Source organism: Heloderma suspectum, chromosome 10 (genome assembly GCF_057233095.1).
Source record: "Heloderma suspectum isolate Gila_16-S chromosome 10, 16-S_ref, whole genome shotgun sequence".
NCBI lineage: Eukaryota > Metazoa > Chordata > Lepidosauria > Squamata > Helodermatidae > Heloderma > Heloderma suspectum.
The window spans coordinates 36,868,864-36,892,089 of NC_139467.1; the positions used below are offsets into that span (position 1 = coordinate 36,868,864).

Below are 23,226 nucleotides of genomic sequence, written 5' to 3' on the forward strand. Positions count from 1 at the left end.
ACAAATACTGGGGTATTGGCTTGATACACAGACATGCAACCATCCAAATTAAGTGTGCAAGTTGGGCAGTCGTGTTTACATTTTTATCCATAGTTTTCCCAACGACTGTGATCCTTCCCCAAGGGGAACATAAACTTGCTTATATCAAGGCAGACTATTCATCCATCTATGCCAGCATTTTCTGCTCTGATACAAGAGGTCTTTTCCCATCACTTGCTACATGATCATCTTCAACTGGAGATGCTGGGGATTGAATCTGGGACCATCTGCATGCAAAGCAGGGGCTCAGCCACTGAGCTATAGTCCCTGTTCCAGTCTGGAAGGACCACTGATAGTGAAGAACCAAACTTATGTTTGTACCATTTGAATGCCCAGCTCACAGTCGACATCACTCACATGGCGGACAGCATGAGTGTCTCCAGTTGGTTCCTTGAAACACTGAGCTTAACATCTGTACCAGTCCTAATACTCATTGAAGATCCTCCCTTGTTACCTTCACTAACACTCCACCCCCAACCCCCCAAACCAGGAAATGTCAAGCCCAAATGAATAAGATTCCTCCTTTTGACAGAGGAGCTGTCTTCCAGAGATTCCACCACCAAGATGGAGGGTAGATTGGCCACCTGTTAAATTATACCCTGTTTCCTAGCCTGCAGAGATCATGAGATAGCTGGCAATACAATTTTTAAAAATGCAATCAAAACCAATTTACGGCACAATCCTATGCATGTTTAGACAGAAAAAAGTCCTACAACTCCCAGCATGCCCCAGCCAGCCATGCCCTAGGATTGTGCCCTTAATTTAAAAAGACACAAGAGCAAGTGACCAAGATTAAACCAAGACAGCAGCGCAAACCACCAGATGTGCTCCAGAAGGCATTTCTCAGCCACCAGGCACCTCCCTCAAGTCCTCTGCTCCTAGTTGCAACCTGAGTTGGATGGGGGGGAGGGTACCCAGCCTGCTTTTGCAGTTCTGTGATCTAAGCCTAACAGACTTCCCCAACCTGGTGCCCTCCAGATGTGTTGGACTACAGCTCCCATCCTCCCCAGCCAGCATGACTGCTGACCCAGCTGCCATTCCCAGTGGTTAAAAGTCTTTCCTTTTTAACTCCTCCAGGTTGCCATGGCTTCCTTGTCAACAGTTGCCAGAGGATTCTTTCTGAGTGGCTTCTGGTGAGCCTGGCTGCCCGGCAACAACACAAAACATGCTTAGCAACCAGACTGATAACACAGAGTAGCTGCAGGAAGCCGGAGGCCCAAGAGGAGAACTAGCTAGGGAAGAGAGACGGTGAGTTGATGGAACTGTAGAGCTGGTTTTGGGGGACGGGGTTGTGTTCTTTCTCTCTACACACAAGTGTCCAAGGTTGACCTGGTTTGTACTATTGCAGGGTGGTTGTAGATGACAACTCAATAGCATACTCTTCCCTTGCATTACTTTTGAAGAAAAAAGTTTGAGAAGATCCCATTGATAAGCGGTCCTTGAGTCCAATCCTGTAGGCAACTGTGGATCCACCTGATAGTTGTTTCAACTAGCCCACTTTTAGCAAAAGGGAGGTGACCTGCTCAAAAAATGAGATCAGATTAGTCTGGTAGGATTTATTTTTGACAAATCCATGTTGGCTTTGAGTAATCACTGTATTGTTTTCAAGGTGCTTACAGATGGATTGCTTTATAATCTGCTCCAGAATTTTCCCAGGGATTGATGTCAGACTGACTGGTCTGTAGTTCCCAGATTCCTCCTTCTTGCCCTTTTTGAAGATAGGGACACCTTTAGCCCTCCTCCAGTCATCTGGACGGCACTTCACCCATCTTCCATGATTTCTCAAAGATATTAGACAGTGATTCCGAGAGTTCTTCTGCCAGTTCCTTTACTACTCTAGGATGCAGTTCATCTGGCCCTGGAGATTTGAACTCATTCAAAGGAATTAGGTGTTCCTTGACCATATGCCTATCGATCTCAAGCTGCAATCCTGCCCCTTCAGTCTGTACTTCACCTTTGCCCAGGGGCTCATAGACCCTTTTTTGGGAGAAGACTGAGCCAAAGTAAGAATTGAGCACCTCTGCCTTTTCTTTGTCCTCTGTTATCATTTTGCCATCCTTATTTAATAGCTGACCCACCATTCCTTTCCTCTGTCTTTTACTATGCACATAGCTGAAGAAAGCCTTTTTGTTGCTTTTAGCATCCCTTGCAACCTCAGCTTGTTCTCAGCTTTAGCCTTCCTGACTCCATCCCCGCAATTCTGTGCTACCTGCCTGTACTCTTCCTTTGTTACTTGGCCTTCCTTCCACTTCCTACATGTGTGCTTTTTTGTTTTCAGGTCATCTCTAAGCTTTTTGTGAAGCCACATTGGCTTCTTCTGTTGTCTTCTGCCTTTTTTTTTTCTTGTTGGAAGTGTTTGTAATTATGCCTTGAGAATTTCCTTTTTTAAAAACTCTCACCCATCTTGGATTCCTTTTCTCATTAGAGTCGCTTGCCATGGGACCTTACTTATCATTGTTCTGAGTTCATTAAAATTGGCTTTCCTAAAATCCAGGGTACATGTTTGGCTACACTTGGCTTTTGCTTCCTTTAGAACCAAGAACTCAAGTATACCATGGTTGCTTTCCCCCAGAGTTCCTGTAACTGCTACTTGATCCACTAAGTCATCTCTGTTGGTTAGGATCAAGTCAAGGATAGCCGATCCTCTAGTTCCTTTCTCTACTTTCTGTAGGAGGAAATTATCAGCAACACAAGTCAGGAATCTCTTGGTGGGGCCATGTTTTGCCGAATTTGTCTCCCAACGAATATCAGGGAAATTGAAGTCCCCCATTACTACTACATCATGCTTCCTTGAAACATTGGCAATTTGCTTTTCAAGAGTTTCATCCTTGTCTTCTTCTTGATTGGGTGGGCGGTAGTAGACTCCGACCATCATGTTCCTTTTATTCTTTGCTCCATTTATTCTAACCCAGATGCTCTCAATGGGGTACCAAGCTCATCCTCCTGTATTTCTGTGCAAAGATAAGTATTTTTAACATATAGTGCAACTCCACCTCCCTTTCTGTTATTCCTGTTCTTTTTGAACATTACATCCTTCAATTGCTGTATTCTAGTCACACCTATCAAGTCATAATTTCCCTCCCATATTAAGAGTTCAAGTTTTTTATTTATTTATATATTAAATTTATTACTCGCCCATCTGGCTGGTCACCCAGCCACTCTGGGCGATGTACAAAGTATATAATAAAACAGTTTAAAACAATAAAATTCTACAATAAAAACATTTTCTAAAATACCCTAACCCATCCCAAATGCCTGCCTGAACAACCATGTTTTTAATGTGTGGTGGAAGTTCATTAAAGAGGGGGCATGGCGGAGTTCCCTAGGGAGGAAGTTCCACAGAGTGGGGGCCACCACAGAGAAGGCCCTCTCCCTCATCCACACCAGTCTAGCTGTCCTGGCTGATGGGACAGAGAGAATGCCATCCGAGGCTGATCTTGTTAAGCGGCCTATCTGGTGTTGCTGGAGGCGCTCCTTAAGATAGGCTGGGTCGGAACCATATAGGGTTTTAAAGGTCAAAAGCAACACCTTGAATTTGGCCCGGAAAACAACTGGTAACCAGTGCAACTCCTTCAGCACTGGAGTGATGTGATCTTGCCGGCGGCTGCCTTTAATCAGGCGAGCCACTGCGTTCTGTACCAGCTGCAGCTTCCAAACCGTCTTCAAGGGTAACCCCACATAGAGCGCATTACAGTAGTCTAAATGAGAGGAGACCAGGGCATGTACTACTGATGGGAGCAGATGGTCGGGAAGGTAGGGATGCAGCCGCCATATCAGATGGAGTTGATACAGCGCTGTCTGGCTCACAGCTGACACCTGAGCCTCCAAGGACAGCTGAGAGTCCAAAATGACCCCCAGGCTGCGGACCTGGTCTTTCAAGGGTAGCTGTACCCCATTCAACACCAGGTCAACATCCCCCAGCCTCCTCTTGTCCCCCACCAAAAGTACCTTGGTCTTGTCAGGGTTCAGCTTCTGCTTATTCCTCCCCATCCAGCCACTCACCGTCTCCAGACAGTTGGACAGGGATTCTACGGCCAACCTTGGTGAAGATTTGAATGAGAGGTAGAGCTGCGTGTCATCCGCATATTGATGACACCACACCCCAAACTTCCTGATGATAGCCCCCAGCGGCTTCACATAGATGTTAAATAGCATCTAAAAATGAAAAATGTTGGGACTGTTTTGCCCCAATATGCATCACTTTACACTTACATTAAACCACAATTGCCATTTTAATGCCCATTCTCCCAATTTGGCAAGATCCTTTTAGAGCTCTTCGCTATCTCTTTTGTTTTAACCACCCTAAATATTTTGGGTGTCATCAGTAAATTTTACCACTTCACTGTTTACATCCCTCCATTGTGAGAATTTATCATTCATTCCTAGAGCTTCTCTACATCAGGCTTTTATTGTGTGCTCATGATTGGGCACTCATGGAAGTTGGCGGGTCCTTTACATAATGTTGTCAACCTCCAGGGCCTTTCCCATCCTTTGTGACCAATAATGTGGCTTTTCCCCTGATGGGGAAATGTGGTATTAAATCTGGGAAGCACGATATTACTGCGTATAAAGTGCGCAATTGCACTATACCACAGTGCCATCTACTGGCTGTTTAATGAAACATCTAGAACTTGCAAAGAAAGGAAATCCTGGAAAAAAGCAAGGGGAAGCACATATAAAGAAGCAAATCTTGATCCTGCAAAGAATCCAGAAGCAGAAGCCCTGGTAAAACTGCAGGATAAAAGCATGCTGTACAGAAGCTCCTACTCTCTTCTTTCTGATCTTTAATCAGTCACCAATCCATAAGAGGACCTCTTCTCTTATCCCATAACTGCTAAGTTTGCTCAGGAGTTTTTGGTGAGGGACTTTGTCTACTTGGACTTCCAAAACGCTTTTGACAATGTCTATCAGATCACCCTCACCCACATATTTATTGACATTCTCAAAGAACTCTAAATGGTTAGTGAGATAGGACCCAGCTTTTCTGAAATCATGTTGATTTCTTTTTCAGCAGGACTTGTCCTTTTAGATGTTTGATAATGTTATCTTTAACAACACTTTTCACCAATTTGCTTAGAACAAACATTAAGATAACTAGCGTATAATTTCCCAGATCCCCCCCTAGATCCCTTTTTAAAAATTGGTGTAACCTTGGCCATTCTCCAGTCCCCCAATTCAGAGGCTGATTTTAGGGACATATTACATATTTTTGTTAAAAGATCATCAGTTTCACATTTGAGTTCTTGAAGGACTCTGAGATGGATGCCATCTGAACCCAGGGATTTGTCAGCCTTTACTTTGCCAATAAAGGCTGGAATAGGCTGGACCTCTTTCAGCCTGAGGGCCAAATTCAATTTTGGAGAAGTTTTGGGGGGCCGCGTTCCAGTGGTGGGTGGAGCTGGAGGGAAGAGGGGCAAGGCCAGCCCACCAGATAATCAGCATATTTTAGCTTAAAGCTCTTCCTGCCAGTAACGAAGCCTTAGGAGAGGCATCTCAGCCTTTTAGAAAGGGAAGAAGCTGCACAAAGGCCAGGAAACCATCAAATGATAAATGACTGGAGGAAAGGGGTGAGGCCAGGTGAAGGGGCTGGGGCCTTCTAGGAATTCCCAGAGGGCCAGATTTGGCCCTCAGGTGTGAGATTCTGCATCCCTGGTTTGGCACATAATTCTTCTCACCTCTATTTGCCTCATTTCCTCAGACGATCTTCCTGAAAACATCCATTCAGGCATGAGTATCTGCCCTACATTTTCTGCAGTGAAGATGGATGAAAAGAATTCATTCCGCTTTTCTGCAAACTCCTGATCCTCCTTATACCTTTAATTCCATTGTCATCCAGTGATCCAACTGCCTCTCTAGCTGGTTTCCTGCTTCTGGGGTATTTAAATAATAATTTATTGTTGGCCTTAATGTTACGTGCTCTTCAAAACTATTATTATTATTATTATTATTATTATTATTATTATTATTATTATTATTATATTTTTATACCACCCCATAGCCGAAGCTCTCTGGGCAGTTTACAGAAGTTAAAACATTGAAATACAATATACAAAGTTTAAAGGCCGTTTACATAAAAGCACACAGACAATATACATAAGCAACATATAACTAAAAACAACTTTGAACAGTCAGTCATAACTAAAGACACATCCAGGACCGATTAAAACTCATCATGTGCTGCCAAATGCCTGGGAAAAGAGAGAGGTCTTAACCTGGCGCTGAGAAGATAACAATATTGGCGCCAGGTGGACGTCACGGGGGAGCTTGTTCCAAATATGTTTTTGCATCTCTTGTTGTTTGCTTCCATTTCCTTTGTTCTTCTCATTTGAGCCAGTTTCTGAAGGAAGGCTTCTTTTCTCTAATAGCTTCCATGGCACGGCTTGTTAACCATGATGGTGACCTCTTGGATTTGGCACTTACTTTCCCAACCTGCGGTATACATTCTTGCTGAGCTTCTACTATTGTGGTCTTGAATAACTTCCAAGTATTTTGAAGAGATTTAATCCTCAACTTCCCCTTTCAACTTCCTTTTTACCAGTTCCTAATTTTAGAGAAGTTTCCTCTTTTGAACTCCAATGTGACTGTGTCAGACTTCTTTGGCAATTTTCCACCTTGGTATAAAGTAGATTTGATAGCACTGTGGTCACTATTTCCAGTTGGCTCAACAGCACTCACATCTCACACTAGGTCCTGGATACCACTTAGGCTTAAATTTAGGGTTGTCTCCCCTCTGGTTGGTTCCTGTTTAACCTTTTTGTTGTTGAAACGTAACCTTTTTGTTGTGACTGGAACATGCACTTATCCAGTCAACATGAAGGTAATTGAAGTTGCCCTGAAGGTAATTGAAGTTACTACTATACTTCCTCATGTGAATTCCTCCCTGATTTCATTCTCCATCTCAAGATCATTCTGTTCTCATCAGGGGGTGATAGCATGTCACCAGTAATAAATTACTTTTGGAGCCCAGTATCGTCACCCACAGTGATTGAAAAGTCCGCCTCTTTTAAGGTTTCTAGCCTGCTTGACACTATGCACGCTTAGATGCATAGAGAAACACCACCTCTAGTATGCCCATCCCTGTCCTTCCTATAGAGTTTATATCCAGAGAGCTATCCATTCTACCAGGTTTCTCTTCTGCCCACTATATCTAAATTCTCCCTTAAAACCAAGCACTCCAACCATCTTGGCTCAGAAGCTTCTAGCATTAGTGTAGACACAGCGTATACATGGTGTCCCTCCCCAGATTTCTCTGGCATGTGCATTTTCCACAATGGCCCCTATGCCTCTTTGACTGGCTATCGTGTTTCACTGTACGCTCGTGGTCCATTTTCTCCCTCGGTAAATATAATAGTAGAATATTTTCTGGGAAATTTTCCAGTTCACATCACTGGTGGAAAGGTACTCACTGGATTTAAGGCACCTATATTTGAGCCCCCCTAAATCCACAAGTGGGCAATATACCTTCATTAGGATCAACCAAAATGTCACAAAATAATGAGCAAGCTTTCAAGTTCTCCAGGACTCTTCATCGGCCTGGATGTTACACAAAGCGGGAAGGCGGGGGAGGGGGGTGATGTTGTAGACATAAGGTCTGCATTTAGACTTGGAGTGCTGCCAGATGAGTCTTTTATTGTGCAATTGCCCCGCCTCAGTCACAGAAATATCATGTGTGTCTGTGATCTTCCTTTGTAAGCCTTGCAACCCTCTTGTGTTCTCTCGCTGTTTCTTCAGTCTTTCTTCTTACCACAAAATAATCCATTAAGGAGGAAAAGACAGACTGGCTGCACAGTGCCTTTGGACTGGTAGGGCTAGGAGTCCGCTATCTGGAAGCACCCCATCTCAAGAGATGGAGGTTGCAGACGGGTTGAATTAGTCTCTGCTAGGTGCTGCCAGTATCCGGTCACACCTAGGATTCTTACATGCTGAAAATGTGGGAATTGGGTCGCTGCATCTTCGAATGCCTCTCCTTTCATCTTTCATAGCCGGACGCTGCCATGGCCACTCTGAGTGTGAAGCCGGGCCAAAGGTTCACACTCCCAGACTGGCATACCAACTGTGATCTCCTCTCGACCAATGCTGAGCGACAACGCTCTGCTTCGCACCAGATCAGGCAGGAGGCCCGGGTCCTTCGCAATGCAACAAACAACCAGGTAGGCAACTCTTCTGGTGCCTCGGGCGCATTACAACATCTACTCTATAATTCCCCCAAAAGGGGGGGAATGGGGTGGGGGGAAGGGAACCTAATTTGGGGTCAGAAATTTGGAGGTGAGATGACCTAAGGGAGCAGGGAATCATTGCATGGCAGCCAGAACATAAATACAGGTTATCTGACATGGTTAAAATTACTGGTATTTAATACAGCGCAATAAAACAGAATATTCTAATCTATAATAATGAAAGAGGATGTGTCTGTCTTTCCATACATTGGTCAAGGCCATAGTGCCATGAAACCTAGACAACTGAAATTTGGCATACATACTAAAGGGACCCTAGGGGTGTGTGCCTCAGGGATACTTTGTTTTTAAAACACTAATTAATTTTAATTTTAATGTGTCTGTCTGGTGGGAGCCTACAATATCATTTTCAGCAACTAGGGGGAGAGTCCAGCAATATTTGGGGTAGGGGGCAGACATTCCCTACCCGTGGCTTAAATATTTAATTTAATTTAATGTAATATTAATTTAATATTAATATAATATTATAATATAATCACCCAGGGGATGGGTGCTTCACAATATAATCCCCGTGGTAGGGTGTGTATGTGTGTCTGTATGTGTATGAACTGCATATATCCAAAGAGCAGGACAGGAATGTAGCAAGACACAAAGGGGCAACCCTGAGGGCTTTCCCTCCCTTTTTCCTGTAAGGGCATGGCTACAGTGGCTGAATTCTATGTGAAAGGGCAATTTGAAAACCATCAGCACCTTCTCTCCCCTCCAGACTAAATGGGATGAACACGACAATCGTACGCGGCTTAATGAGCGGATCGACTGCGTCAATCGATGGAAGGAAACCCTGGACAAATGCCTCACAGACATCGACACGGAAATCAATGCCTTGACCCAAGTATGTGGTATCCCCTTGCTTTCCAGTCCCCCAACCCCGTCCCCCAATGAACTATAAGCAGGTGCTATGTGTGCCATAATTCTTGGAAAGTATAGAAGATCCAGAATTCAGCATCCTGAAAATAGAAACATAGTAAACTGCCTAATACCAGGTGAGACTATTTGTCTGTCTAGCTCAGTCTTGTCAGATAGCACAGCCAGGGCTGGCCCTGCTGTGAGGCATGCTGTGGCCACACCCCAGGCAGCAGATTCTGAGTGTCGTGAAAGGGCAGCAAATGGTTAGTTATTTAATTTACTGTTATATTTTTACTGCCAGGAATACGGACAAGCAATAGGAAGATTTTCTGCTTCAGCTGCCAAAATAACTTGGCTGGCCAAGGGCACGCCGCACCTTCACCTGGGGAGGAAGCGGGGAGAAGTACTACATGCTGCTCCACCTCAGGCAGCAAAATATCTTGGGTTGGCCCTGAACACAGCAGCTCTCCAGGGTTTTAGAGTTTTAGACTGGAATCTTTGTTTTCCAGCCCTACCTGGAAACCTTCTGCATGCAAAGCGTGTGTTCAACCACTGAATTATGGGTTCTCCCAAGTCATGGAAATTGTAGCTTTCATTCCCTGCCCCGCCCCCTACCGAAAATACATTCAGGAACATCCAATGGGCTTTCTATCTGTCAGGTGGTTGGAGCTTCCATATTCTGTATCACTGACTTTACCATCACTAAAACAAGCCCATTCCATTATGCAAATGAAGGAAATACATGCAAATATAATTTAATTTGTATATAAGTTATTCAGATTGCAGAACCAAGCTTTCTTGGTGCAGAATTTCGCCTTGGCTCGGAATTTTGGTCTGGCCTTGCTGTTTTCTTTTAAAGTACAAAGTCTGCACAGCCTTGGCTATAACAGCTGAGGGTCTTTAAACATTTTTGCCTTGCCCAAGCCTTTGCAAGTGTGCAATTCAGGGCCCAGTCTCATAACCAAATTAGTGTACTGCAAAAGCGTGTTGGGTGGTTCTGTGCAGAAGTTGGCATGTCATAGCTTCATAGTCAGCCAAGAGTTCACAAGTCACTGAAGATCTGCTGGAAGTAAATGAAATGGTTCATGCATTAAAACCTGTGTGAGATGAAAGTTGAGCATCTTCAGGTGCTGGTGTCCACTTGACCCAGCTGCAAAAGATTCCCAAAAGAAATGTGACTGGTCCCCACAAGTTGATGTTTTTCTCAGTTCGGGCAGCCCCTTCATATCCACAGAAAGGAAGAAAGGTGAAGCCGATCCCTTACCTTTTTCCAACTTCTCTTCAGATGAAGGAAGAGGCGGAGCGAGCTCTGCAGGCAAAGAACTTGCCACTGGATGTGGCCATTGAAAATCTCACCCTTCGGGAGAGCCGCCGAGCCATCGATGTGGTGAAGGACCCTGTTGAGGATGAGCTGCACAAAGAGGTGGAGGTGATCGATGCCACCAAGAAAGACCTTCAGCAGAAAGTGAGCGAGGCCTTCGAGCAGCTCTGGTGAGTCAAGGGGTCTGATGGTCAATCACAGCTTCTTGGTCTGGTGTCTGAGGCCTCAAGTTGGGCTAAAGGATTGCACAACATGGGGACAAAGGTCTGTTGTCCTAAAGGCTTGAAATTGTACAAATCCCTCTTAGCTTGACCACTTATTTATTTGATTTATACCCCACATTTCTACCAAAAAATGGTGCTCAAGACAGCTAATTGATAATAGCTTTCTTCCCTCTTATCTCCTTTCCTTCATATATTCTTAGCTCCCTTCCCACATATACTCTTCATCATACTTAGATGTTTATATAGTGCATTTCAAACCTTCAAAGTAATAGGTGTTGCATACTCCCTAATTAATATTTACACCAACCTTGTAAGGTATGCTGGTATTTCATGTTTGTTTTATTTAATTTAAAGGATGTATATTCTGTCCTTCAAGGACAGGGCAGCTTACACAACTAATTAAAAACAATAATACAGATAAAAACAACTTTTAAAACCTTAGAATTATTCCTGTAGAACTGAGGCTGAGAGAATAGAGGCTCGCCTTAGACACCTTGTAACCTTATGACAGAAGTGAGATTTTAACTGGATATTTAACCACTCATGGTCTTAGGCACTATGTTACACCAGCTGTCCAATATATCTTGTAAATTTCCTGTTGTATTACATGTCTGGCCACTACTTGATCATCACGTTCTTCGAATCATCTAGTACTACATGCTGAGCATAAAGGCCATGAGATGGTTTATACATCCCTTATCTTGCAATGAAACAGATGGAAAATCAGAGCCCCCTAATTATTTAGGGGCTCTTTCCCTATCATGTTCAAGTCGCTTTTGGCTTCTGATTGACTATCTTACATAATCCAAAGATTAGATTTTAAAGCAATTCTAGGGATTGTAATTACAGAGTAACTATAAATCCCTCTGTTTTTATTAAAAGATATCATAGCAGTGACATACAGACTTTACATTGTATGCAGCTTGAACTCAGACCATCACAGCTACACTTGTATGTTGTGTGCTGTGTTCATAGTTCATGAAGATGCATGATAATCTCCCTGCTCTGGCACAATAGTTTATTTGATCACCAGCCATTACCTTGAACCCCTAATTGTTAATGCTTATCACTAAACCAAAGAAACATGATGAAAACTGAAAACTGACACTTGAATTCTTTCTCAAATCCTTTAATGTCTCTCTTCTCCTGCACCCTGCCTTTCCTTTTCATTCCCAGCCTATTGCAAGAGGCCCGTCAACAGCTGAACTTTGACCATCGTGGGAAAATGGAAGCCCTGGAGATCGACCGGACCTGTGTTTCCCTCAATATCAACTCTCCCAACATCTCATACAAAGTCAACCCTACCCGAGTGCCAATTGGGTAAAGTTGCGTGCCTCCTGGGGACTTGACCCCCACCCCCCTTCCCAAATGGACAGTTTGGAGGGCAGCGGTGGGTAGGTTGTATTTGTCTGAAAAGGCGTTCAGTTCTTGTAAAGAAACAAGGCCTGTATTAATTATGCACAGAAGTATCATCTCATAGCTACCAAGGGGTGTACTGGGCTAGAGTCAGTCAATAGTTTCTTTTTTCAAAAGAGTTGACAGCACTATACAGAGGTATTGTATTCTATGGTCTTGCGTGCCCATTTCTCATCTCCCATTGTTGTCTCTGGTCACACAGGGAGTGGGAGGAACGTATCTCCCCCCACACCCCACCCACCCACATACCAACCTGCCTATGTACTGCACTCCTTTTTGGAGGTGCTTCTCTGCCCGCTTCTGACAACTGAGGTAAGATGGGTGGCAGCAGCAGAGGGCTTTCTCTGTGGTGGCACCCCACTTAAAGAACTCTCTTCCCTAGGAGGCTCACCTGCCATCTACACTCCTTTGTGTCAAGCAAAGACTTTTTTATTTTTCAAGGTTTTCAAATATCTGATGTACACTCCCTGAAGACAGGGAGGAATCTAAGAACAAGGAACTGATCAAAGTAAATCACCAATCAGCTTTGATAACTCCAGAGTCTTCGTTTGCCTGAGGGGAAGGGAGCATGTGGCTCAGCCCTGGCCAATATTAGAGGGGGCTTTATCCTGCTCTGCTCCTTCACTTCTGGGGCCTGTGGAATCTGCACATTGTGCCAATTCTGACACCAGTTTGGACCCCCAGAGACTTTATTCCTGACGTGGAACATCCAAATGACACTTCCTCTTCCACTAATGAATAGAGGTGGGGAGCACACCCCTCTGAGAAGCTTTCCTGTGTAAAGCTCACTGAAGTGAATGGTCATGCGTGTGTGTGCAGCTCCTGCTCACTTCAATGGGGCGTGTCCAGGAAAGCTTCCCAGTGGGGTGTGCCCCATGGGTCAGATCTGTCTTCATCCTAATCCAGCACACGATGAGTCAGTGTGAGGCAACTGCCTCAGTTTGCCTGATGGTAGGACCACCTTTTTCTTTCATACATCAGCAGCGATACATCTCGCAGTCCACCATATTCACCACAGTGTTTGAGCTAGGGAGAGAGATTGAAACCAAAATTCATTCTAACCAACCAAACCAGATGATCCTTCTGGCTATTGTAGATCACTCACTCCAGAGCAGTGGGACCAGTACAGCCAATACAACAAGGACCGAGCAGAGGCAGAAATGAAAGCAGCTGGAGAGTTGCGGGAAGCCATAGCACTCACCATTGCCCAGGTAAATTACTTAGGTTCCTGCTTGCTTATAGGAAGCTGCTTAATTTATACTTGAAACTAGTTAAAGATCTTTTTTTATTTTTAAGGCTTTTTAATATCTGATGTACACTTGAATGGTGCAGATATTAATTCATTAATGTGGGATCCATACAGAAGGTGACTTGTTTTGTTTTTTTAACGTTCTCCTATTTATGAAGTCTGAAAGTTCTAAAATAAGACCAAGGCAATTCAGATATATGCTGGAAATGTGGAGTGGGGAAAGGGGGGATTTTCTACATTGTTGGTGGGCTTGTAAGGTGTAAACTTATTAAATACAAGTAGTGAATTTGGTAACCCAGATTAATACACATTTATATTCCCTTAGACTCCAAGGTATGTACTGACAAGGAGTACTTTCTAAAGATAAAGAGTTCTTGTATTCCATATGTTAGTAGGGGCAAGATTATTGCTAGCTAAACACTTAAAATCAGAACAAGAACCTAGGATAAGGGAATGGTATTATGAACTTTGGGATCTAGCAGTGTTGAATAAGATTACATGGTATCTTTAGCAAATTCAGGATTAATAGATTTGGAGAAGATTGGAAGTGTGTTATGGAAAAAACATGGGACTCCAGATACAATACTGTTAGAGGAAACATCTTTCCATTACAACTGTGAAATAAAATAGAACTCTAGTAATAGTCCTATTGTAATAGTTATTGTTGATGGGTGTAGGAATGAAGATATGCAATATTGTATCTTTTCTTGGATGGTAGTGTGATGGTATTTTTGTAAATTTATGTTTTGCAAATAATATTTCAAAATAAAAATAAAAGACAATTTGTCTTACCAGTATGAAATCTTGTCAGGGGGAATCTGCTTGATGAGGGGTGTAATCTAGCCATCTTTTGGAGAAAATTAATACAGTATGCTGAGTGATATAGCTCTTTAAACATTTTGAATTGAAGCGTGGGGATTCAATGCTTGCAGCTCTTACTATCAATCTATCTATACACGCACGCGCACACAGAGAGAGAGAGCGGGGGGAGAGATAAAATGGCACAACAGCAAAGCAGCAAGGAGGCTCAGGACCCGCTATGGATGGAGTCAGACTTAAGTTAAAATATGTAAGAAAGATAGGCTAGACTAACAACAGAGTAATTGTTAGTCTATCTTTCGTGTGTGTGTGAGCCATTCTAGCAATACCCTCTAGCATTGCTAAGAAATGGAACCCAGATGGAACTGTGCAGATAAAAGAGGAGGGGTCTGCAAATCAAAGCACAACTGCTAACCTGGCATCAAATTCCTGAAGAGAGCGAATATGACCATAAAGTGCTTCATGTTTATCCACCTCTTAGCTTTCCATCCCCTGCAAAAGTAAATTGTGATTGTGGCCTGGTTCTCGCAGAGATGGTAAAACTATCTGGGCTGTGCCACTTCATACCCCAGGGGTGGGTGGGGCGGGGGGCATTGTGCACAAAAAATTCCCTGCACACAGACACTTAACATGTTGGGGAGAGGGATTGTAGCCTAACCTTTTCCCTGACTTGCTAGATTTCTGTGTAGAGGGTTGAAAACGAAATGTAGTACCATTCAGTAATCATCTTTTGCAGTCTGTAATGATATAGTACAGATACAGGTTTACCACCAAAGTGAGAACTTGGGCTGCCTTTAGCTATCTTTGTCCAAATTTTGAGAGTGTAATTCCAAAGGCCAAGAGAGACTGCAGAAAATTAAGGAACATCCAGCTCCTGACCACCCATCAGGCAAAGCCATGATCTGAAACCTTAAAAATAACAGCAGTAGTATAGATAACTTCTGGAATGCATGTAGTGGCAAAATGGTGAACTCAGACTGCAAGGCCCAGGTTCAAATCTCTGCTCACCTATGGAACTCTCACTGGATGACCTTGGGCCAGTCTCTCATACTCCGCCTCACCTATTTCATAGGACTGTTGACTGTTATGAGGATAAACAGGCATGGCAGGCTTTGCATTTCAAAAACCTGCAAAACATATTTGACCAAAGAAAACAGCAGGGTGAGTGGAAATGTCTGTACATCATGCATAGTGATACTTCCCACCAACCATGTTCAACTCTTAAACTATGATTTCTCTCTCTGGCTTAACTTTTGATGTACATTTTCTCCTCCAGACTGACAATGAACTAGAAGCTCAGCGTGTGGCCACAGAGTTTGCCTTCCGGAAGAGAATCCATGATTTGGAGAGGGCCCTTGATGAGCTGAGGTGGCAAGAGAAGAATGTAAGTCTTCGGCTGTTGCTGGAGACCTGCAAATCTGTGAAGCCATAATCCGGAATTTGCACATACAGAGAATGAATCCGTGCTGAGTGTAGATTCATGTTCTCATTAAGGTTCTTTCACACTTTAGGATGTTGCCTTCTACAGACGTGGGTGGGTGGGTGTTCTCCTTTTTTAGCTGCCTCAAGGATCAAGAATTACACTGTATGTATACATATATATTTGCTCTCTCTCTCTCTCTCTCTGCCATCAGATGCTCAGATGGAAGGTTTATTTTCCATATTGATATGGGATTAGAATTCAACCTTAAGCACAACAAATGCATCTCTGGGTGGGAAGTGTCTTCATTTCTGAGTTCCTGTACAATGCCTAGCCTCCTGGCAGTAATAGCAGCTGAATGAGGAAGCCGGCTGGCGATTGGATCAGCCTTTTGAGAGACATTTGGGGGCCCGGGGAACCACTGTTAAGTTTGCCCTTAACTTTTCCTGCCCCCATGGTCACTAGGCATCCTCTCCCCCCCACCCCCAGATCCCAAGGGCATCCATGCTAACTCTCCTTCTCCCTTCTTTTGGGGCTTGTATGGAAAAGAGTGAGTTTGGGAGCAGCAGGTTACGCTGAGCTACAGCCCCATCCTTATGGTCTCCCTTGCAAATGGAGGTAGCAGTTTTTTAAATCAGGAAAAACTGCTCAGTTGCCAGCTGCGTTTTCCAGGTTTCCTATATGGTGTTTCTGACAACGAGCCATCCTCCCCTCTTCCCATTATGTCCTTGATTTTCCTCAGACCCTGGAAGAAATTGCAGAGATGGAGGAGGATATCCGGCGCCTGGAGGAAGATCTCCGGAACAAGGTGTGGAATCTGAAACTGGCTCATACCCGCCTGGAGACCCGGACTTACCGCCCCAACATGGAGCTTTGCCGTGACCAGGTACAGCAAGCCTGTGTCCCTTTCAGCTTAGAGTTTGAATAGATGGGATAGAGAAGTGGCATCTGGCCTTGTGCATGAGTGGGAAGGTAAGGCAGAGAGAGGGCAGAACACTTCCCTCAAGGGCCCCTGAACGGTGTCTGGCCTTGCGCATGTGTGGAAAGACAAGGGAGAGAGAGGGCAGAACACTTCACTCAAGGACCCGGTACTGTGTCCTTGGAGGCTCTTCGTGGGAGGCGTTAAGCACTTCACCCCACTGCCCATTCATGCTTTGTTTCATCGAAGGACACATGGTGTTGGACACTAGAGGCAAAATCACTGTAACTTGGCGGGTCTTTCAGGTTCTTGGTGTCCTTTTTAGAAGCCAAGCCATAGTAGTAATGATAGGGGAGCTACCTTGGGAGTAATTGTGTGTCCTTAACAAGACTAGCATTTGGTACTTGTGAATTCTGACAACCCTCTCCTGTCCTTGGCCCTCAGGCGCAGCACGGTTTGACGGATGAGGTCCATCAGCTGGAAGGCACCATTGCGGCACTACAGCAGAAGTTGGCACAGTCCCAGTATGTTCCTCTATTGATCCCTCCCTTTTAATGGTGAAAGGAAATAGGCCACATGTAGACTGAGCATCATTTGCTTTTTGTGCAGCTCAGGGGTCCCTTTGGTACAGTAAGTGCTGCCATTGCTGTAAATGGTTTTACATGGTGGTGGTGGTGATGTATTAAGGGTGCAATCCTATGCATGTTTAGACAGAGAAAAGTCCCAACAACTCCCAGCATTCCCCAGCCAGCCATACTGACTAGGGAATGATGGGAGTTGTAAGACTTTTCTCTGTCTAAACAGGCATAGGATTGTGCCCTTAGTTTATTAGACATCTCCCCCCACCCCAAAGGCTCAAGGCATTTTAACAGATTAAGATGTTTTAAGAGATTAAAACATAAAAATATTTAAAACAGCTAAAACCAATTAAGAATAAAATACCAGGACCTGGTGAAACAATTACATTCAGAAGGCGCATCATATGCCATCAAATGCCTGGAAGTTGGGGAAAGTCTTAACCTGGTACTGAAAAGTTGACAATTCTGGTGCCAGATGGACCACTGGGGAGAGTATTCTGCAGTCAGGGGGCCACCACCAAAAAGGCCCTCTCACTTGTTGCCATCTTCTGAGCACCTAGCTTCCTGATAGCAAGCTGCCTTTATACAGCCTTCCCCAGCTTGCTGCTCTCCAGAGGTTTTGGAAGACGAGATGGTAGTAGAAAGGTGCTTCAGACATTACTGATAATCACCTACTTTAACTACATAGCATAGGGCAGCCTTCTTCAGCCTGGTGCCCTCCAGATGTTTTGGACTTCAACTCCCATCAGCCCCAGCCAGCATGGGCAAGAGTTAGGAATCCTAGGAGCTGTAGTCCAAAACATATGGAGGGCACTAGGATGAAAAAGACTGGCCTATAATCCCCAAATCATTAGTTATGCTGCCTGTCACACTGCAGAATTATGTATCACTTTCCAGAAGGGAAGATTTGTAGTTACTAGGTAAAATAGTGAGTTCTGATGATCCTAATGTGATAAATTCAGGATGGCATCTTCTGGATTCTAACACCTGTGATTACTTCCTACTGGACCCAGACACTAGCAAGCCCACAGTAATACATGGAACGCTTTGTTGTTGTTGTTCAGTCATTAAGTCGTATCTGACTCTTCGTGACCCCATGGACCAGAGCACGCCAGGCCTTCCTGTCCTCCACTCTCTCCCAGAGTGTGCTCAAGTTCATATTCATTGCATCGGTGATACTATCTAGCCATCTCATCCTCTGTCGTCCCCTTCTCCTTTTGCCTTCAATCTTTCCCAGCATCAGGGTGTTTTCCAGGGAGTTTTCTCTTCGTGTTAGGTGGCCAAAATATTTGAGCTTCAGCTTCAGTATCTGTCCTTCCAATGAGCTCTCAGGATTGATTTCCTTTAGGATGGACTGATTTGACCTCCTTGCAGTCCAGGGGACTCGTAAGAGTCTTCTCCAGCACCACAGTTCGAAAGCATCAATTCTTCGGTGCTCAGCCTTCCTTATAGTCCAGCTCTCACAGCCATACATTGCTAATGAGAAAACCATAGCTTTGATTATATGAATCTTTGTCGGCAAGGTGATGTCTCTGCTTCTTACTATGCTCTTTAGGTTTGCCATAGCTTTCCTCCCAAGGAGCAAGTGTCTTTTAATTTCATGGCTACAGTCACCGTCTGCGGTGATCTTGGAGCCCAAGAAAATAAAATCTGTCACTGCTCCCATTTCTTCCCCTTCTATATGCCAGGAGGTGATGGGGCCAGATGCCATGATCTGAGTTTTTTTTAATGTTGAGTTTCAAACCAGCTTTTGCACTCTCCTTTTTCACCCTCAACAAGAGGCTCTTTAGATCCTCTTCGCTTTCTGCCATTAGGGTGGTATCGTCTGCATATCTGAGGTTGTTGATAATTCTCCCGGCAATCTTAATTCCGACCTGTGATTCATCCAACCTGGCGTTTCTCATGATGTACTCTGCATATAAGTTAAATAAGCAGGGCGACAATATGCAGCCTTGTCGTACTCCTTTCCCAATTTTGAACCAATTGGTTGTTCCATGTCCGGTTCTTACTGTTGCTTCTTGTCCCTCGTACAGGTTTCTCAGGAGACAGGTAAGGTGGTCTGGTACCCCCATCTCTTTCAGATTTTGCCAGAGTTTGTTGTGATCCACACAATCAAAGGCTTTAGCATAGTCAATGAAGCAGAAATAGATGTTTTTCTGGAATTCTCTTGCTTTCTCCATGATCCAGCGAATGTTGGCAATTTGATCTCTAGTTCCTCTGCCTCTTTCGAAACCCAGCTTGTACTTCTGGTAGTTCTCGGTTCACATACTGCTGAAGCCTACCTCGTAAGATTTTGAGCATAACCTTGCTGCCATGTGAAATGAGCACAATTGTACGGTAGTTTGAACACTCTTTGGCATTGCCCTTCTTTGGAATTGGAATGTAAACTCACCATTTCCAGTCTTGTGGCCACTGTTGAGCGTTCCAAATGTGTTGGCATATTGATTGCAGCACTTTAACAGCATCATCTTTTAGGATTTTAAATAGCTCAGCTGGAATACTGTCACCTCTCCTAGCTTTGTTGTTAGTAATGCTTCCTAAGGCCCACTTGACTTCACTCTCGAGGATGTCCGGCTCAAGTTCAGTGACCGCACTATCATGGCTATCAGAGACATTCAGATCTTTCCTGTATAGTTCTTCTGTGTATTCTTTCCACCTCTTCTTAATCTCATCTGCTTCTGTTAGGTCCCTGCCTTCTTTGTCCTTTATCATGCCCATCTTTGCACAAAACGTTCCCTTGAGATCTCCGATTTTCTTGAAAAGATCTCTAGTCTTTCCCATTCTATTGCTTTCCTCCATTTCTTTGCATTGTTCATTTAAGAAGGCCTTCTTGTCTCTCCTTGCTATTCTCTGGAAATCTGCATTCAGTTGGATATATCTTCCCCTTTCTCCCTTGCTTTTTGCTTCCCTTCTTTCCTCAGCTACTTGTAAAGCCTCATCAGACAGCCACTTGGCTTTCTTGCATATCTTTTTCTTTGGGATGGATTGAGCTGCTGCCTCCTGAACAATGTTGCGGACCTCCGTCCATAGTTCCTCAGGCACTCTGTCTATCAGGTCTAATCCCTTAAATCTATTCCTCACCTCCACTGTATATTCATAAAGGATATGATTTAGGTCATACCTGAATGGTTTAGTGGTTTTCCCTGTGTTCTTCAATTTCAGCTGAAATTTTGCAAGCAGCAGCTCATGACCTGAGCCACAGTCAGCTCCAGGTCTTGTTTTTACTGACTGTATGGAGCTTCTCCATCTTTGGCTGCAAAGGACATAATCAATCTGATTTTGATATTGACTGTCTGGTGATGTCCATGTGTAGAGTCGCCTCTTGTGCTGTTGAAAAAGAGTGTTTGCTATGATCAGCATGTTCTCTTGGGAAAACTCTATTAGCTTTTGTCCTGCTTCATTTTGTACACCAAGGCCATGCCTGCCTGTTATCCCGGTGATGTCTTGACTTCCTGCTTTAGCATTCCAATCCCCTATGATGAAGAGGACATCTTTTTTTGGTGTTAGTTCTAGAAGGTGTTGTAGATCTTCATAGAACCGATCAACCTCAGCTTCTTCGGCCTCAGTGGTTGGGGCATAGACTTGAATTACTGTGATGTTGAATGGTTTGCCTTGGATTTGTACTGACATCATTCTGTTGTTTCTGAGATTGTACCCCAGGACTGCTTTTCCCACCCTTTTGTTGACTATGAGTGCTATTCCATTTTTTCTAAGGGATTCTTGCCCACAGTAGTAGATATAATGGTCACCTGAATTAAATTCGCCCATGCCTGTTCATTTTAATTCGCTGATTCCCAAGATGTCGATGTTCAATCTTGCCATCTCATGTTTGACCACCTCCAGCTTACCTTGATTCATTGATCTGACATTCCAGGTTCCTAAACAATATTGTTCTTTACAGTGTCTTTTCACCACCAGACACATCCATAGCTGAGTGTCCTTTCGGCTTTGGCCCAGCTGCTTCACTCTTTCTGGCGCTACTTAGAAATTCCCTCTGCTCTTCCCCAGTAGTATATTGGACACCTTCTGACCTGAGGGGCTCATCTTCCGGCGTCATCTCTTTTAGCCTTGTGCTACGTTCCGTGGGGTTTTCTTGGCAAGAATACTGGAGTGGGTTGCCATTTCCTTCTCCAGTGGACCACATTTTGTCAGAACCCTCTGCCATGACCTGTCCATCTTGGGTGGTCCTGCACGGCATAGCTTATGGCTTCACTGAGTTACGCAAGCCCCTTCGCCACAACAAGGCAGTGATCCATGAAGGGGACATGGAACGCTTACTGTATTTATAATGCTCAGGAATAAGATAGATTTTTTTCCTTTACATAGAAAAGCCACTTTTAACTCTTTCTGTGTTAAGTGCTCATGGTTTTGTTTTGTTTTTTACATCACAAGGGTAGGATTTATCATGTTTGTATTTAAGATGAGATTTCATTTTAAACAATATTATGGTCAAAAAGGCACTTCAAATTTGCAAACATGAAAATGTAAACTAAAATGTGATTAAAAATGTAAATTACTTTTCATCTACTCTGAAGGCAATGGAAATGTCTATATTCTGCCAGCTATCTGCGTTTAGGAAACCACAGAAATCAGTGTGTTCCCTATTTTCAGTGTACATCTTGACAAATACATTCATGTGGTCTTCATACACAGTGGTATATACTTCTTATTTATTAGTGTAAATTCTTGTCAGGAAAACATCATGTCTAAAATGAGTCCTAAAATTGACATTCACAGGGAGCCCCTGCCATGAGGAGAGAAATCCTTCTTCCTCCTGTATGGTTATTTGTCCTTATAAATGTACTCATACCTGGTGGAAAAAATCATCATGTTAAGATTCTTCCACTGGAAAATCAGCTGTCTCCTCCCAACCCCTGCCCAGTACCACATGGCTGAAATCCTGTTTCAATCACATGGGAGCACGTTCTTCCCAGTGCTGCCAGAGTCCCCTGCCACCCATATTTCTGATCTTAATTTGGGGATAAAAGCAGGAATTTCCCTCGCCCCTGCCAGGGATTTCTCCAGGGCAGAGCTGGAGGAATCCAAGGAGGTTCTGCGGGCCGGATGGGGGAGACTTGAGGGCCAACGGTTCTACACTCCTGTTCTAGAACAACACTGGAGAATAAGGGCTGGCAAGCTTTCAAATATAGTTCAAAGTTCAAATATAGAAGGGATGAACCCCTGGTCATCTTTTCTTGGCTTTCCGCAGGGATGCTCTGGATGCTCTCTACAAACACCTGTACCGCATCCAGACAGACATTGGCTACAAAACCAACTCCCTGATGCTGGATAACAAATGTATGGACAGCAGGAGGAAGCTGACAGTCCCTGCTGAGAAATTTGTGCCTGAGGTGGATACCTTCAACCGAACCACCAACCGTACCCTCTCACCCCTCAAGAGTCGACAACTGGAGTTGGCGTAGTATAATGGCATGGGATGTATAATCCCCTGGAGTAACACTGAAGAAAGAATTGCTTTGGGAAGTGAGCACCATAGTCCCTCTCAGTGCCTCACTTCTATGCCAAGCCAAGCTGACATCTGTGTCATGTTAAATGACGTGAATTTCCTTCTCCCCCTTGCCTCATCCCCACTCCCAGAGTTGTACAACTGCCCCTTGTTTGACTCTTACAGCTTTCATACTGCAAGAAAGTTAATAACCAATAAACAAACCTGTTCCCAACTACAGGTGTTTGGGCATTAGCACTCTTGCAAAAGATTCCTGATACTTCAAACACTTTCAAATGGTAAATTGTAATTCGCAAGATACTTTGATGCTGGAGGCAGAAAATCTGAATGGTGGTCCCTCTCATACTAAGGAGAAAAAAAAAGAGCAAGGAACTCCAGATGCCAGAAGATTTATTGGTAGCCCCCATGTGTTTCAGAAATCCTTCCTCAGGGGCATGTTTTCAATGATCCTCGAAAGCTAGGGGCACTCCAGTGCCTTGCACTGTTGAAAACATACCCCCGAGGAAGGATTTCCAAAATGCACTGGGCCTACAAATAAATCCTCTTTTGGCATCTGAAGTTCCCCCTTTTTTTTTTCCTGCCTGTGGTGCCATCCCATTTTTGTTGTTGGCTTCCCCCCTCTTCTATTAACACAGAGTACAATCTACTGGCAAGTATTGGACATGCAGCTCCTGTTGGTTTCAATAAGGCTTGC

General features: G+C 44.0%; 1 protein-coding gene across 1 annotated transcript; it reads left to right on the plus strand.

The window, feature by feature from the left end:
• Positions 1–1,051: 1,051 nt before the first annotated feature.
• TEKT2 (tektin 2) lies at positions 1,052–22,748 on the plus strand. Its single transcript, XM_084815982.1, has 10 exons — positions 1,052–1,287; positions 8,022–8,189; positions 8,980–9,105; positions 10,405–10,610; positions 11,841–11,984; positions 13,177–13,291; positions 15,425–15,532; positions 16,311–16,454; positions 16,932–17,011; positions 22,275–22,748. The coding sequence occupies exons 2-10, from the start codon at positions 8,034–8,036 to the stop codon at positions 22,486–22,488; spliced, it is 1,293 nt and encodes a 430-aa protein (XP_084672108.1). The 5' UTR covers positions 1,052–1,287; positions 8,022–8,033; the 3' UTR covers positions 22,489–22,748.
• The last annotated feature ends 478 nt before the right edge of the window (positions 22,749–23,226 follow it).